This window comes from Sprattus sprattus (genome assembly GCF_963457725.1).
Source record: "Sprattus sprattus genome assembly, chromosome: 6".
Lineage (NCBI taxonomy): Eukaryota > Metazoa > Chordata > Actinopteri > Clupeiformes > Clupeidae > Sprattus > Sprattus sprattus.
In genome coordinates this window covers 21406135-21420154 of record NC_137925.1, presented here as the reverse complement: position 1 = coordinate 21420154, position 14020 = coordinate 21406135, and the positions used below count along the sequence as shown (strand labels likewise).

At 46.4% G+C, this 14020-nt stretch overlaps 1 protein-coding gene across 1 annotated transcript in view; it reads right to left on the bottom strand.

Annotated features, from left to right (window-relative positions):
• The window catches only part of LOC308367330 (teneurin-2-like), a gene marked incomplete at both ends in the record, with an annotated part of 270735 nt that overhangs the window by 31054 nt on the left and 225661 nt on the right, over positions 1-14020 (bottom strand). Inside the window, 2 exon segments of the mRNA XM_080841219.1 lie at positions 9815-10000; positions 10475-10675. Coding sequence (XP_080697345.1) covers positions 9815-10000; positions 10475-10675 — 387 coding nt within the window.

Genomic DNA, 14020 nt, shown 5'->3' with positions numbered 1-14020 from the left:
AAGGCACCATGCGTGAGTAATGGCCGAGCTCACAGAAGAGCTCGAAAAGGCCATGCTCTGCATCCCATAATCGATCCCCGTGGAGACGCATCCTGACATTTCAAAGTCACCGTGGAGACGGGCAGGTAAATAAAACAAAAGCACAAGCATAAACACGTGGTGTTCGATGAGCCGTTCCCAACCCTAGGAAGGGGGGGGGGGGGGGTACATCAATGGAACGCATCACAGTAAAATCGCGCTCTGAGCACGGTGGCATTTAACCTCTGCAAATGAATGCTCCGATCCCGCATTGCTGTCCTCGACGGCGTCGCAACCCTGTTGCCATGGAGACACGCCCCTCGCGAAGGTCCCCTGAATGCCTCTGAACTAGTGTGGGCCAAAACGTGCTCCTTCCTCGACACTTTCCACACAACAGGTGACATTTCAAAAGGCCGTGGGTCGCTGGGTTGTTCCGATTTGAATCGGTTCCATGCGCATCAGTCATGGCCGCATGTCAGCCCTACAACAGTCCCTGTTCCCATTCACTTCAGCTCACACCAGTGCGTTATTATTCAAATAATAATTGTTTGTCTATTGGGGGAGGGTGTAGCACTTGCTGGCAGGTGGGGGGGGGGGGGAGGGCTGTGTGTGTGTGTGTGTGTGTGTATGTGTATGTGTGTAGCTGACAACCTAGATGTGGCACATTAACAGGGCTGCTATGCATTGATTGTCGCACAACTAGTAGAGCTGAAAAGTCAGTTAGCAATGATTGCCTTTTAAATGGAGTTGACATTTTAAGCAACCAAATACTTATGAAGCACCCGGACAGCAAAATCCATCGCTTTTATTGATTCTTTTTACCTTGGGCTGGGCTTGGACGAGGCAGTCCCCCCCCCTCCCCCCAACTCCCTCTCTCTTTAGAGCCAAGGGCCATCCAATTCTCCACGCACTAACGAGAATAAAGTGGGATTTCAGAAATTATTAAGTCAACTCTCTGAAGTAATGTGGTTTGACTCTATTGTAATCCCTCTAAAAGGAGGGGAGAAATTGCCTTGGGTTATGGGTTGGCGCACAAGGTAAGACAATGACAGAAGGAGGAGAGAGAGCGAGAAAGAGAGAGTGAGAGAGAGAGTGAGAGAGGGAGAGAGGAAGATTGAGTGAGGGAATTACTGCGAGAGGAATATGCAGACTCAAAAAGACAAAAAAAGAATCAATGAAAGCCAAAAAGAGAGGAATAATAAAAAAGAAAAAAGAGGGAAGAAAAAGAAAAGAGCAATATGAGAACAAAGGAAGAGTATCCTTCATTAGGCTGTGGGGAAAGCCACTCTCCTCTCCGACCCAACTAAGCCATAAAAATAAAGGTTAGAATCATAAATCCTAACAAACTGCAGCCTGGTGTGGGCAGATAAAAATCAAACAGTGAGAGAGAGAGAGAGGGAGAGAGAGAAAGAGAGAGAGAGAGAGGAGCCTCTTTAAGGCTCTCTCTTCCATCTGTTCTCACTCACTGGACACAATCATTCCAGGGCTGGTCGAAAACTTGCTGTGAGTTAACTGATAAAAAGGGCAGACGAGTTTAGCTTTGTGCGTGACCGACAGGCTGGTGATACTGATGCAGACCTTAAAGAGACAAGGGAACAATTTCTTAGACAACTGATACTTAAATAGAGACATACACACTCATCCCATCTCTCTCTCTCTCTCTCTCTCTCTCTCGCCAACTCTTAACTCCAGTCATAATGCTTCTGACATATCCTCGACACATGTACATGGTCTCTGTCACATACATGACCATCTACAGCAGTGGGTATGTGAAGAGTTTGCAACCCCTTAGAAACTTTCTTTGTGTCTTTATGTTCTTTTCTTTCTTTCTTCTTTTCTTTTTCTCCCTTCCTTTCTTCCTTTCTCTCTCTCTCTGCCTGCTGAAAGTGCTGTCAATCACACATATACCGTCACAGAACTTTCAAAATAGTTCTTTGTCCAGACAAAAACTTTAAAAGGCTTTAGAGCTTTTTTAAAGTAGTTAAGAGCACTCTTGCTGTTCTGATATTTTATTCTGTGCTGGAACATTCCGCACCTGAGGGAGTTAAGGCGGCCTTCTCCCTTCCCTCCCTTTGGAAAACAAGCTTCGCAATGTATGTCCTTGAGCAACTCTGCCACCCAGGTGCTGTCGTATATAAGGCCTCACCGCCCAGCAGTAACTCTCCACTGAAAACAAGTCGGGCTATCTCTGAAGAGTATATGGTTTGGTTTCTATTTGGGGACTGGCTCTGCCTAAGAGCGGTGCTCCCACTTCCAGGTTGGTAATAAATGTTTATATTCAAAAAGGAGATTTTCACCAAAATTACGTCATTTGTGCCCAGCATTGAAGCCGTGAGTGTATGCTAAGGACACACCAGGTATGCTAGCATCAGATAAATCAGGGCTGAACCAAAAAGTCGTAGGCAGCCCGCGTGGATGTTTTCTAGATGCTTCCGGCCATTACTCTTGTTCAGTCTGACCTGACAGCACACAGAGCAGACATACACGTATATGGTTTGGTTTCTATTTGGGGACTGGCTCTGCCTAAGAGCGGTGCTCCCACTTCCAGGTTGGTAATAAATGTTTATATTCAAAAAGGAGATTTTCACCAAAATTACGTCATTTGTGCCCAGCATTGAAGCCGTGAGTGTATGCTAAGGACACACCAGGTATGCTAGCATCAGATAAATCAGGGCTGAACCAAAAAGTCGTAGGCAGCCCGCGTGGATGTTTTCTAGATGCTTCCGGCCATTACTCTTGTTCAGTCTGACCTGACAGCACACAGAGCAGACATACACGTGCCTCGCAACGGCTTAGTTACCACGATCACAGATGCATCACTGTCCTCTCCACCGCTAACAAGCGTGGTGGCACGGCGCGGCACAGAGCAGCGCGGGCGGATCTGAGCTAGCGTCACGGCCTAGCCCCATTAGAGAGCAAAAGAGCGCGGCTCGCCTACACGCCTCTTCATGGAGCTTGTTATCCTTCTCTTTCTCTCTGTTTCTCCCCGTCTATTTTTCCCAACCAAATGAATTGTAGACATTTTCAATAAGACATGTGGCTAATGATAATTTAATGGCGAGAAAGTTCTTTGCTTATCTCGCACGTGCCCACACACACACACACACACACACACACACACACACACACACACACACACACACACACACACACACACACACACACACACACACACACACACACACACACACACACACACACACACACACAGCACAGCACAGCACAGACGCAGACTGGTGACTCTCCTACTCAAATCTGCAGGAGGTCTTCTCAGTGTTCTCAGTTACGCACGATTTTCAAGGTCGCTATTGGAGCGCCTTCCAAAGCTATGTGCATCACCACCATGAACAGATTGGATTCTAAATCGAAATGTAAAGTCTATTAGAGACTGAAACGAGTCCCAACCACCTTTGAGAATCTTTTCATCTTTAATCTACCTTGTCCCATTCATATTTGCCATCCATTGTACATGTGCCTGGTTAAATGTGACCACTCCGCCTGTTGTAGCACCAGTGCAGTTGACTCCAGTTGGCACCATATGACTGGTCACTGGTAACTGGTCACTGGTTACTTCCTCAGGGCAGTCCAGACCTTTCATCTGCCACTTGGCCCTGTCACTGACACACATCGGTGACTGAATAGACCAATGGGAAAAGCCGTTACTACTATGAGATGAGTGGCTATAAACATGGGGCAGCCAGGTATTAAATCTTGCCTCATGGCACACCAGCTGAGAGGCACAGTGGGTTAAGTCTGCCTCCCTGTCGGCCTCATACACTCTTCTTCAGTGTGTGCCTGACAGAGAGGTAACTACACTGAGAAATACAGGGAGAGGTAGGAAAGAGAGAGAGAGAGTGTGTGTGGCGGATTGAAAAACAGAGTGATAGAGTGAGAGAGCAAGAGAGATACTGAGAGAGAGAGAGAGAGAAAGAGAGAGAGTGTGTGTGTGGCGGATTGAAAAAGAGAGTGATAGAGTGAGAGAGCAAGAGAGATACTGAGAGCGCGAGTAAGAGAGAGAAACAGTGAAAGAGAGAGAGAGAGAGAGAGAGTAAGAGAGAGAAACAGTGATATCTGGCCATTAGTATTCATTCAGTGTCTGCCTTCATGCTGACGCTGAGACAAAGTCATTCCGGTACCTCCCGCTGCTTTGCACCCCTGTATGCTGGGAAACACACACACACACACACACACCGACACACACACCGACACACACCGACACACAAACACACACACCGACACACACACCGACACACACACCGACACACACCGACACACACCGACACACACACACACACACCGACACACACACACACACACACAAACACACACACACACACACACACACACACACACACACACACACACAGACAAAACACAGACACACCCTCTCTCTTTCTCTCTCACTCGTCTGTATTTTTAACACACATCCTGCACCAGCAGCTCATGAAATTTAGCAATTATTTCTCAATACCGTGTGCCACGTTTTTTTTCCTCTTTTCTTTCAAAACTCCTGGCACAGATCCCACGGAAAAAAGTAAACAGACACACCGTGTGTGTGTGTGTCTGTGTGTGTGTGTGTGTGTCTGTGTGTGAGGCAGTGTGACTTGTCAGTGCAGTTTATAGGTAATTTGAGGGTTTTGTTTAAAACACGCACACACACACATTTTGCACATGCATAACTATAATCTCTCTGATGTGCACACATGTAGATACGCACAACAGGCACAGACATTCAGATCAAGCTTGAACACACACACACACAACTATACGCGCATACACAATCGTACACACAAGCGCGCACACACACACACAGAAGAAGATAGAGAGAGACACACACACACACACACAACTATACACGCACACACAATCGTACACACAAATACAGAAGAAGAGAGAGAGAGAGAGACACACACACAACTATACGTGCACACACAAAAGAAGAGAGAGAGACACACACACATACACACAACTGAGCTGGGTCTCCTGTGTTCAGTCGTGTGGGAAGACAAACGCCTCAGACAGATGAAGCGCAGCAGGTGGGTCACAGGAGGCTGACAGCCACTGGATGCTGTAACTCAGCACACACACACACACACACACACACACACTCACTCTATCTCTTCTCATATTCCCTCTCTCTTTCTGTTTTTACATTTGCTCTTTCATTCTGTCTGTGTATCTCTGCCTTTAACTTCCCTTCATGCATTCTTTCACTTCCTCTATTTTCTCTCTCTGACTGTGAATCAATCTTTTGTCTCTCTTTATCCATTCTGCCTTTATTCTCTCTCTCTCTCTCTATCCCACTCTCTATCCCTCTCTCTCTCCCTCTCCCTCCCTCTCTGTCCTAGTTTTTCGTTACGTAACCTGGCCCACAGAGACAGTGAGGGGCTCTTTACTTCTCCCTCAGAACTCGACAGGAGAGGGGGATGTTTTCAAACTCCGTTTCATTTCCAGACAAGGACATCGGATGTCTGAAGGATTGGGGGGAGGGGGTGGGTGTAGTGAGGGAATGTTTGTGTTTGGTTACGGAGCAGAACTTTCCTGAGACACGCGATATCTTTTTCTGTACACACTGCTGTGTTTCGCCATTTTATGATCCACTAAATGTCCCTCCAAGAGCTCAAGAGAGTGTCACAGTATGTACCAGGATTTAAACGTTACATTTACATTTAGTCATTTAACAGACGCTTTTATCCAAAGCGACTTACAACGATGTATACACATTTTACATTTACACTGATGGTACACTGCACATCAGTAGCAATTAGAGGTTCAGTGTCTCGCTTACAGTAAGGACGCTTCGACAGGGAATCGAACTAGCAACCTTCTGATTACTAAACGACTTCTCTACCTTTGTACCATGTCCCTTATCATATCAGACCAAACGTCATCACCTGCTGGACTGGCTGGGCTACGTGGGCCCTCTATTTTTTTTTCTTTATCTCCTTCTCCCAAAGGGACAGATGGACATTAACTTTGCCGGGGGGGGGGGGGGGGGGGAGTCAGGGTGCCTAGACAAGAGCTCTGGACAAGAGCTCTAGAACAGGCCAGGCGATATAGATGTTTCAGATTTAGAGCTTCAGGTTTGTATGTGTAGCTGTGCCAGTGGGGACAGGTGTTGTGTCAATGACAGGTGTCACCCCAGGGTCCCGTTTCTGAAGTTCCCCTCAGAGGGTGACTACCTGTGCATTCCAAGCACTCGAAATCTCCCTTTAACTCAGGGCAGCTGGATACTCTGCAGCGGTGTGTGTGTGTGTGTGTGTGTGTGTGTGTGTGTGTGTGTGTGTGTGTGTGTGTGTGTGTGCGCATGTGTGTTTATATATGTGTGTTTGTGTGTCTGTGTGTGTAGGTGTAAGTATTGACATCAGTAAGATCACATTATGATGTCACACAGAAAACCACAGATAAAAAAGGAGAAAAACAAACAAACAAACAAAAAAATAAAATAAAATAAAATGGCAAACATTGAAATGTCAACCAAACACACGTTTGCACACCCCCAAGCGTGTGTGTGTCCCACAACCCCACCCAACCCCACCCCACTAGGCGTTGGCTACTAAACACGGGCTAGTCTACAGGCGGCCAGAGAGGATGCACACACTTTCTACAAAGCCCAAACCCACAGGTGCTGCAGCGATGCAGCCTAGAGCTAACACACAGGGGCGACGAGATACAGTACCTGCGTCAATCACATCCCAATAGTCTGCGTTGGAGAGCAAAAACCAAACACAAGGAAAGAAATAAAAAAAGACACGCAGAGGTTGAAAAGTGAAAGTGTGATGTGAGGAACAGGGGGGGTAGGGGCTGGGTTCAAAGGTCATTTTCATGCACAAGGGAGAGCAGATGGTTATAACAAAAAACAATATAAACTCAGACATGAGGGTGGTCACAGTGCACAGTGTGTGTACAATGTGTGTATGTCTTAACTGTATTGTGTATGTTTTTGTGTGTGCATGTGAGTGTGCGAGTGTGTATTAATATCTGTGTTTGTCTTCATCGTGTGCATACGTGTGTGTTGCACAAGTGTGTATTTTGATATCTGTGTCTGTCTTCATTGTGTGTGTTTGTTTGTGTGTGTGTGTGTGTGTGTGTGTGTGTGTGTGTGTGTGTGAGCATGCGTGCTTGTGCATGAGAGAGAGAGGTGAGGCAGGTGGGGAATGAAAGAGGTTAAAAATAGAGTTGGAGCGTTTTGCCTCCCCCCCCCCAACCTCCCCCAGCGCATGTGCGGTTCAAACAGGCAGACAGGAGGCGCTGACAGTAACGAGACAGAGTCACCGTCCCAGAGCACTCTGGGAGGAAATCAAAGGAGTCAGACACGAGGCAGTCTGCTGCTCGCCACAATCTGGGCTGCTGACGCCGACTATGTCTTCTGAAGAGCGACGCACACACACACACATGCGCGCACACACACACACACACGCACACACACAAGCGCACACACACATGCGCTCACACACACACGCACTCACTGACACAGGCACACTCACACACGCACTCACAAACGCACTCACACACGCGCTCACACACACACGCACTCACTGACACAGGCACACTCACACACGCACTCACAAACGCACTGCACAGAAATAGACACACATTTTCTCTAAAACAGCGGTTCTCAACTGGTCTGGCCTTGGGACCCAGAATTTCCCTTGGTCATGAAGCTGTAACCCAAACTTTATAGAATGCAAACCATAAAACAAACATAAAACTATAAACATAAACATAGGGCCTACTCATATCCCTACATTCTTGGCACATTAGCCTAAGTCTGACATCAGATAGATTTTAAATACATTTGTTTTACCACACAGTTGAGCTATCTGGGAGCTACTTGCTAAACCTTTTGCCCAATTTAATAATTTAAGCTTGACGTTATATTCTTCATCAAATTAGCTTGTGATACAAACATACATGTTGATTTCTTTACCACACACAAAACTGCATATATAACATAACTAATATCAGTCACAAACTAACTGCAAATGTGTTTCCCAGCAAAGTAACTACAGTAATAAGTTAAATGTTTGACGTGCAAATTGAATTCTAGCACAAAGATTAATTTAGCCCACCAGTGGCATCCCAGTTGAGAAACACTGTTCTGTTGTAAAACACAGCTAAACACTCAGATAGAGAAGAGGTTCACACACACACACACACACACACACACACACACACACACACACACACACACACACACACACACACACACACACAATATGGACAGATGTGAACTGTGTACTCATATAACCCCCTCCATTCCCCCAAAAAACCCACATAGGAAGCATCACTGGAAACTGGGTGTAAGGAAATTGTGCAGTGTACGTGACTGTGTACCACAGTAGTGCATTCTTCCTTACTAAAACATGTCTCCAGCTCTCTCTCATTACTTCTTCTCTCCTACTCATTCTTCCTTACTCAAACATGTCTCCAGCTCTCTCTCTCTTGTTACTACCAGTATGTTCCTACACAATTTTTGCTCAACCTTCTCTCGCTCAATGTCTTATTCTGCCTCTACAACTTTCTTTTTTTCCCCTTCTTTATATAAATTTTCTTTTTCGAAACCATGCAATTGCTTTCTTTTTGCTTCCTACATTATTTTTTAAAAACCTTTTCTTTACTTCTCTGTAAACTGTCGCTCCTGTGAAATCGCTCTTTCGGTATTTTTCTTTCCCCTTTCATTGCTTTCTTTGTAATTTCTGCCCTTTCATGTGCTTGGAGTGAAGTGGCTCCTGGGTTCACCCCTGCAAGGCTATTAAAAAAAAAAAAAACCTCTTCCTTCTACCCCCTCTTTACCCCCAGCAGGAACAAGTTCCTCAGTTCTTTCCCCACAATTATAAAACAGTTTTAAAGAAAGCTTTCAACATGTGTATTCAAATTCAGTGCACTAAGTGGATTCTTTCTTGCAAAAGTGGATGCATGACCATTAAGCGAATGCATCACAGCTACTTTCATTTAACAGAAAGCTAAATTTGGGTTCCTTTCCCCCCTTCTCCCAGTGGAAGCTAAAACAACTGATGCGACAGAAACGGCAGTATTTTAGGTTCATCAAAACTAGCCTTGCGTGACAGAGAGGCTGTGCTGGTGCTGTATGTCCCTTGTGAGGACCTGTAGAAAGAGCTGTCATTCAGCTAGGCTGAACAAAAACTGTTTTCTGTAAGTGATTCCACCCAACTTTTACCACAGTGGAAACCATGGCCTATGGGGAAGAGCATGTACAAAAGCACATATTTGCTTGTTATGCCTATTCTTCATTGCAATGTATTCACACACAAACTGTATGTAGATCCACAGTCCCTTGTTTGAGTCACTGATATTACAGTACTGATGTTAGACTGACATATAAATACATATTCCCTCAACTCATTTCTGAGGTGCTAATATGACTCATTGAGGTAGTTCTTGTCACTTAAGACAACTTATATTTGTATGGTTGCTAATCGATAAGTGGAATTTGTTACCACTACCATAGTACCATGTTACTATGACTACCAGCAAATATAAAGGAGAAATAAAACATATTGACTTACAAGAACTAGGACTCCACTGACTAATATTTTCATTTAATCTATGTGGTTGCTGTGATGCAGTGTACAAAATAAGTACATCAACTACTAATATTATGACATAACCATGCCCACTGTCTACGAGGGTGCTGCAATATCAAGTGCATGAACTATTAGCAGTGTGACTCAGTCAGCTCATTTTGTGCCATGCAAAGTGCCTGCTCCAAGTGTGTTTGCTGTTAGACAGTATAAAAGATAAGTGCCTGGGTCGTGGCTGGGCGTTTGCCTACCGATGGTGCAGTGCTCTCCGTTCCAGCCCGATTGGCACTCGCACTTGCCGTCCTTGCAGGTGCCGTGCTTCACACACAGAGGGTTGCACATGCGCTGGTCGCAAGCGCCCCCCGTCCAGCCTTCCTCGCAGCGGCACGCGCCACCCATACACACGCCGTGCGTCCCGCAGTCCACCGAGCACACCTCTGAGGGAGCAGAACACACACACACATGCATGAGCACACACACACAGACACAGACAGACAGACAGACAGACAGACAGACACACACACAGACACAGACACAGACACAGACACAGACACAGACACACACACACACACACACACACACACACACACACACACACACAGGCATAGGACTGTACTGGAACATTGTACTGTCTACATGAAAACAAATACAAACTACTTTTTTCTCTATGCCTAGGTGTTTCTCCATTTCTTTTTATATCTTTCAATATCTTTTTTTATATCTTATATCTTTCAATATCTTTGTTATATCTTTTTTCTTTCAATATCTTTGTTATATCTTATCTATATCTTATATCTTTCAATATATTTGATACTTATAGTATCTTATACAGGTATATCTTATTTATATATCTATATGTTATACACACACGCCACATAAACACACACACAAGTGGTTTGACAGACACTGACCGACAGAGCAGTCGGGGCCCATCCAGTTGGGGTCACAGCTGCAGAGGCCCGTGTCGGGGATGAAGGCTCCGTGCCCGTGGCATTGGTCCGGACACTGGGCCCGCGGCAGCTCGCAGTGCGGGCCCCCCCAGCCCGGCTTACAGTGGCACTCCCCATTCACACAGATACCGTTGTTAGAGCAGGTGGGATCCAGGCAATCCACTAGAGGTGAGGAATTATGAAGTTCATCCACACACACACACACACACACACACACACACACACACACACACACACACACAGACACACACACAGCACACAGCACACACACACACACAAACACACAGAGACACAGAGGGGGGAGAGAAGACTGATTAAGGATCCATTTGGAAAGATTGAAAACACGAATGAATCCCAAATGAAATATGAAATAAACAACAGCATGTTATATACTGGATCAGGTACCACCACCACCTTCCCATACTATCACACTGCAAGCGTAAACACCTCATTGGTGCAAAGGGTCTCAGTCAGAAAATGCTATTTCAGCACCACATGAATGGACAGCGCCCAGTTAAGACACAAAGATCAATAAGGCTTTGAGTGGTCTGGGGTGTAAGAACAGCTAACTATAGCTAACAGTGCACTCCACTCAGAGGAGTTGACTAATGTCTGCACATGTCTTTGCAGACTGTATGGAGGAGACTAGAGAGAATCTAATGTCTGCACATATCTACTGCAGAATCTAATGTCTGCACATATCTCTGCAGACTGTATGGAGACTAGAGAGAAGCTAATGTCTGCACATATCTCTGCAGACTGTATGGAGACTAGGGAGAATGGAGAATGGAGAAGCACCAGCTGAGATGACTGATAATCCCACCATAAATGAAAGAGAGCCTGTGCACCACACCACCAAGACACCAGTACCATTTTCACCTTTTCATATTGTAACATTATATAACATAACAATTCTAACATTTCACAGCAGCATTGAATCTGTCCCAGGGTGTGTGACCAGGAAAAAGGGGCCGACCACCACTCTAGGCATACAGGTTATTGAATGATAATTTTACATTCCATACACACAACACACAACACACACACACACACACACTTCAAGCATAATGTCCTTTTGCCCCCTCCCCCCCAACAAACACACACACACACACATAAAACAGACATCTCCTGGAATGTGGGACACTAAAACTGGAGATGTAAAAAAGCTAAATCAAATCACACTGCTCAGAGCACTGTAAAAAAAAAACACACACACACACACACACACTGCTCAGTAGGATCACTGTAAAAACTAAGACTGTGATAAACTGGAAACGAGAGTGCTTCTTGGAAAGAGACATACACACAGACATGTACACACACACACTCTCTCTCACACACACACACACACACAAACACACTCACACACAGCACAGAGGGACCCGTTTATTAGCTCTTTGTTATTAACGGCATGTGCTGAGGTCAACATTGTGAATTACTAATGTTGACACGCAATAAATCAAATGGCCCACAGGGGAAAATAATAAGATTCACTCAGGAGTATTTTAATGCTGCACTCTGCAAGTGCATGCCATACAATGGATTTAACATGCATACACACAAGCACATGGACACACACACACGTGCGTAAGCACACATGCACACACACGTAAGCACACACTCACATGCAAGCACACACGCACACACACACACGTGGACACACACTCACACAAGCGTGTGCCCACACACACAGACACACACACACAAAGATAGACATGAGTGGCCTTTCATCCAAGCATGAGAAATCAATACACCACACACGGAAAGGCTGAGAATGTGTGATTCCCCTCTAATACCTCTCCTTCTCTCACACACACACTCACTCTCTCTCCGTCACACCCTTGCCCTCTCCTCTGGCCCTCTCTCCTTCTTCCCGTTCTCATTCACTCTATCTCGCTTTCCTTCCGTTCTCATTCACTCTATTTCTCCTCCTCTCTCTCTCATAACGTCTTGACCCTGGCAGCAGACCGTGTCCAATGGAGGGAGCTAGTGGCGACCGGAGTGTGTGTGTGTGTGCACGTGTGTATGTGTGTGTGTGTGTGTATGTGAGGACCGGAGTGCGCCACGTTGAACAGGAGCGGATCCGTCCACGTGAGAAGAAGAGGGCCGCTCGATGCCTCAGACGCCCGAATTCTCCAAACTCCGGCGGACATTTTCCATGCCCCTGCTGTCCACCCCACCCCCCAATCTGCCCTTCAAGGATCAGACTTTTTCCCCCCGAAAGACAAAGGACAGTGGAGGCCGATGAAGAAGAAGCTGGACACTGTCCTCATGGGATCTGATGGACAGGCCAAGCAGCCTCCTCCTTCTCCTCTCTGTGTCTCTCCCTCTCCCTCTGTCTCACAGCATCTCCCTTTCTCATCTGTCATCTCTCTTTCTCATTCTGTGTGGCAGGCTGCATCGCCTCAGCAAAACTGACATTGACTGTCAGCTTGATGGGTGAACCTGTCGCATACAGTCAGAGGGGAAAAGCATTTGACAAATTACCCCCCCCCCCCCCGCCCACCTCCCACCTTTACATTTGCCCTGTTCATGTCTCTTCTCACCACAGTCCCCCATCCCACTACCCCTCAATCACCCCCCGAATCTACACCCCAAACCGCACTGGGCAGAGAAAATGCCTCCCTCTTCAACCCCTACCCCGCCACACCCCCAACTCCAGGATTGTCTGGGGTTGCCAGCTTCTGTCTGCACTGCAGAAATTGTGCATCAGGGCTATTGATTTTTGTGTCGCTAGCACTCTGGGCAAATAGCTTGAGTGAGTCTGCTGCGATGAATATTAGATTTGAAGAGAAGATGAGGGGGGAGAAAACACAACCTGAAAAAAGAGAGTGGGAGGTGTGGCTGACCTTGCGCCTAACAACCCCCCACCCCTCCCCCACCAATACACACACTCTCCCTGATGCACTTATCTTTTTTCACACTCTTTTCCCTTCACTTTCTCTCTCTCCATCTCCCTTTTCTCACTCTCTATCTCTCCTCGCTCACTCTCTATCTCTGTCAAAACCCCACGCCTACTTTCTTTTCTAATATCTCTCCTCTTCTTCCCTCCCTTGTTCTCTCTATCTCTCCTATCCTTCCCTCCCTTGCTCTGCCTCTCTCTATCTTCTCTATCTCTCCTCTCCTTCCCTCCCTTGCTCTCTCTATCTTCTCGGCAGACCCCATCAGCTTACCCATCCTTCTCTACACCCTCTTCTCTGTCTCACACATCCAGACTTTCTCTCTCTCTCTCTCTCTGTAGATCACATTTTCCTATCCTTCTCTCCCGCCTCCTCCCCATCCTCCTCCTCCTCCTCCTCTCTCTCTCTCTCTCTCTTCTCTCTCCCTCTCTGGACGTGCTTAACGCTCCTGTACACACTGCAAGTTCATCACTGCTGGCCCGATCCCACGTGGAGGCCAGATCCCAGTCCAATAAAGCTGCCTCCAGGCCCATGCCTCCAGGCCCGTGTTCAGGTTCTGATGGATGCTGCTGCTGCTTCATACGTTATGCTGCTGCGCCCAAACTCA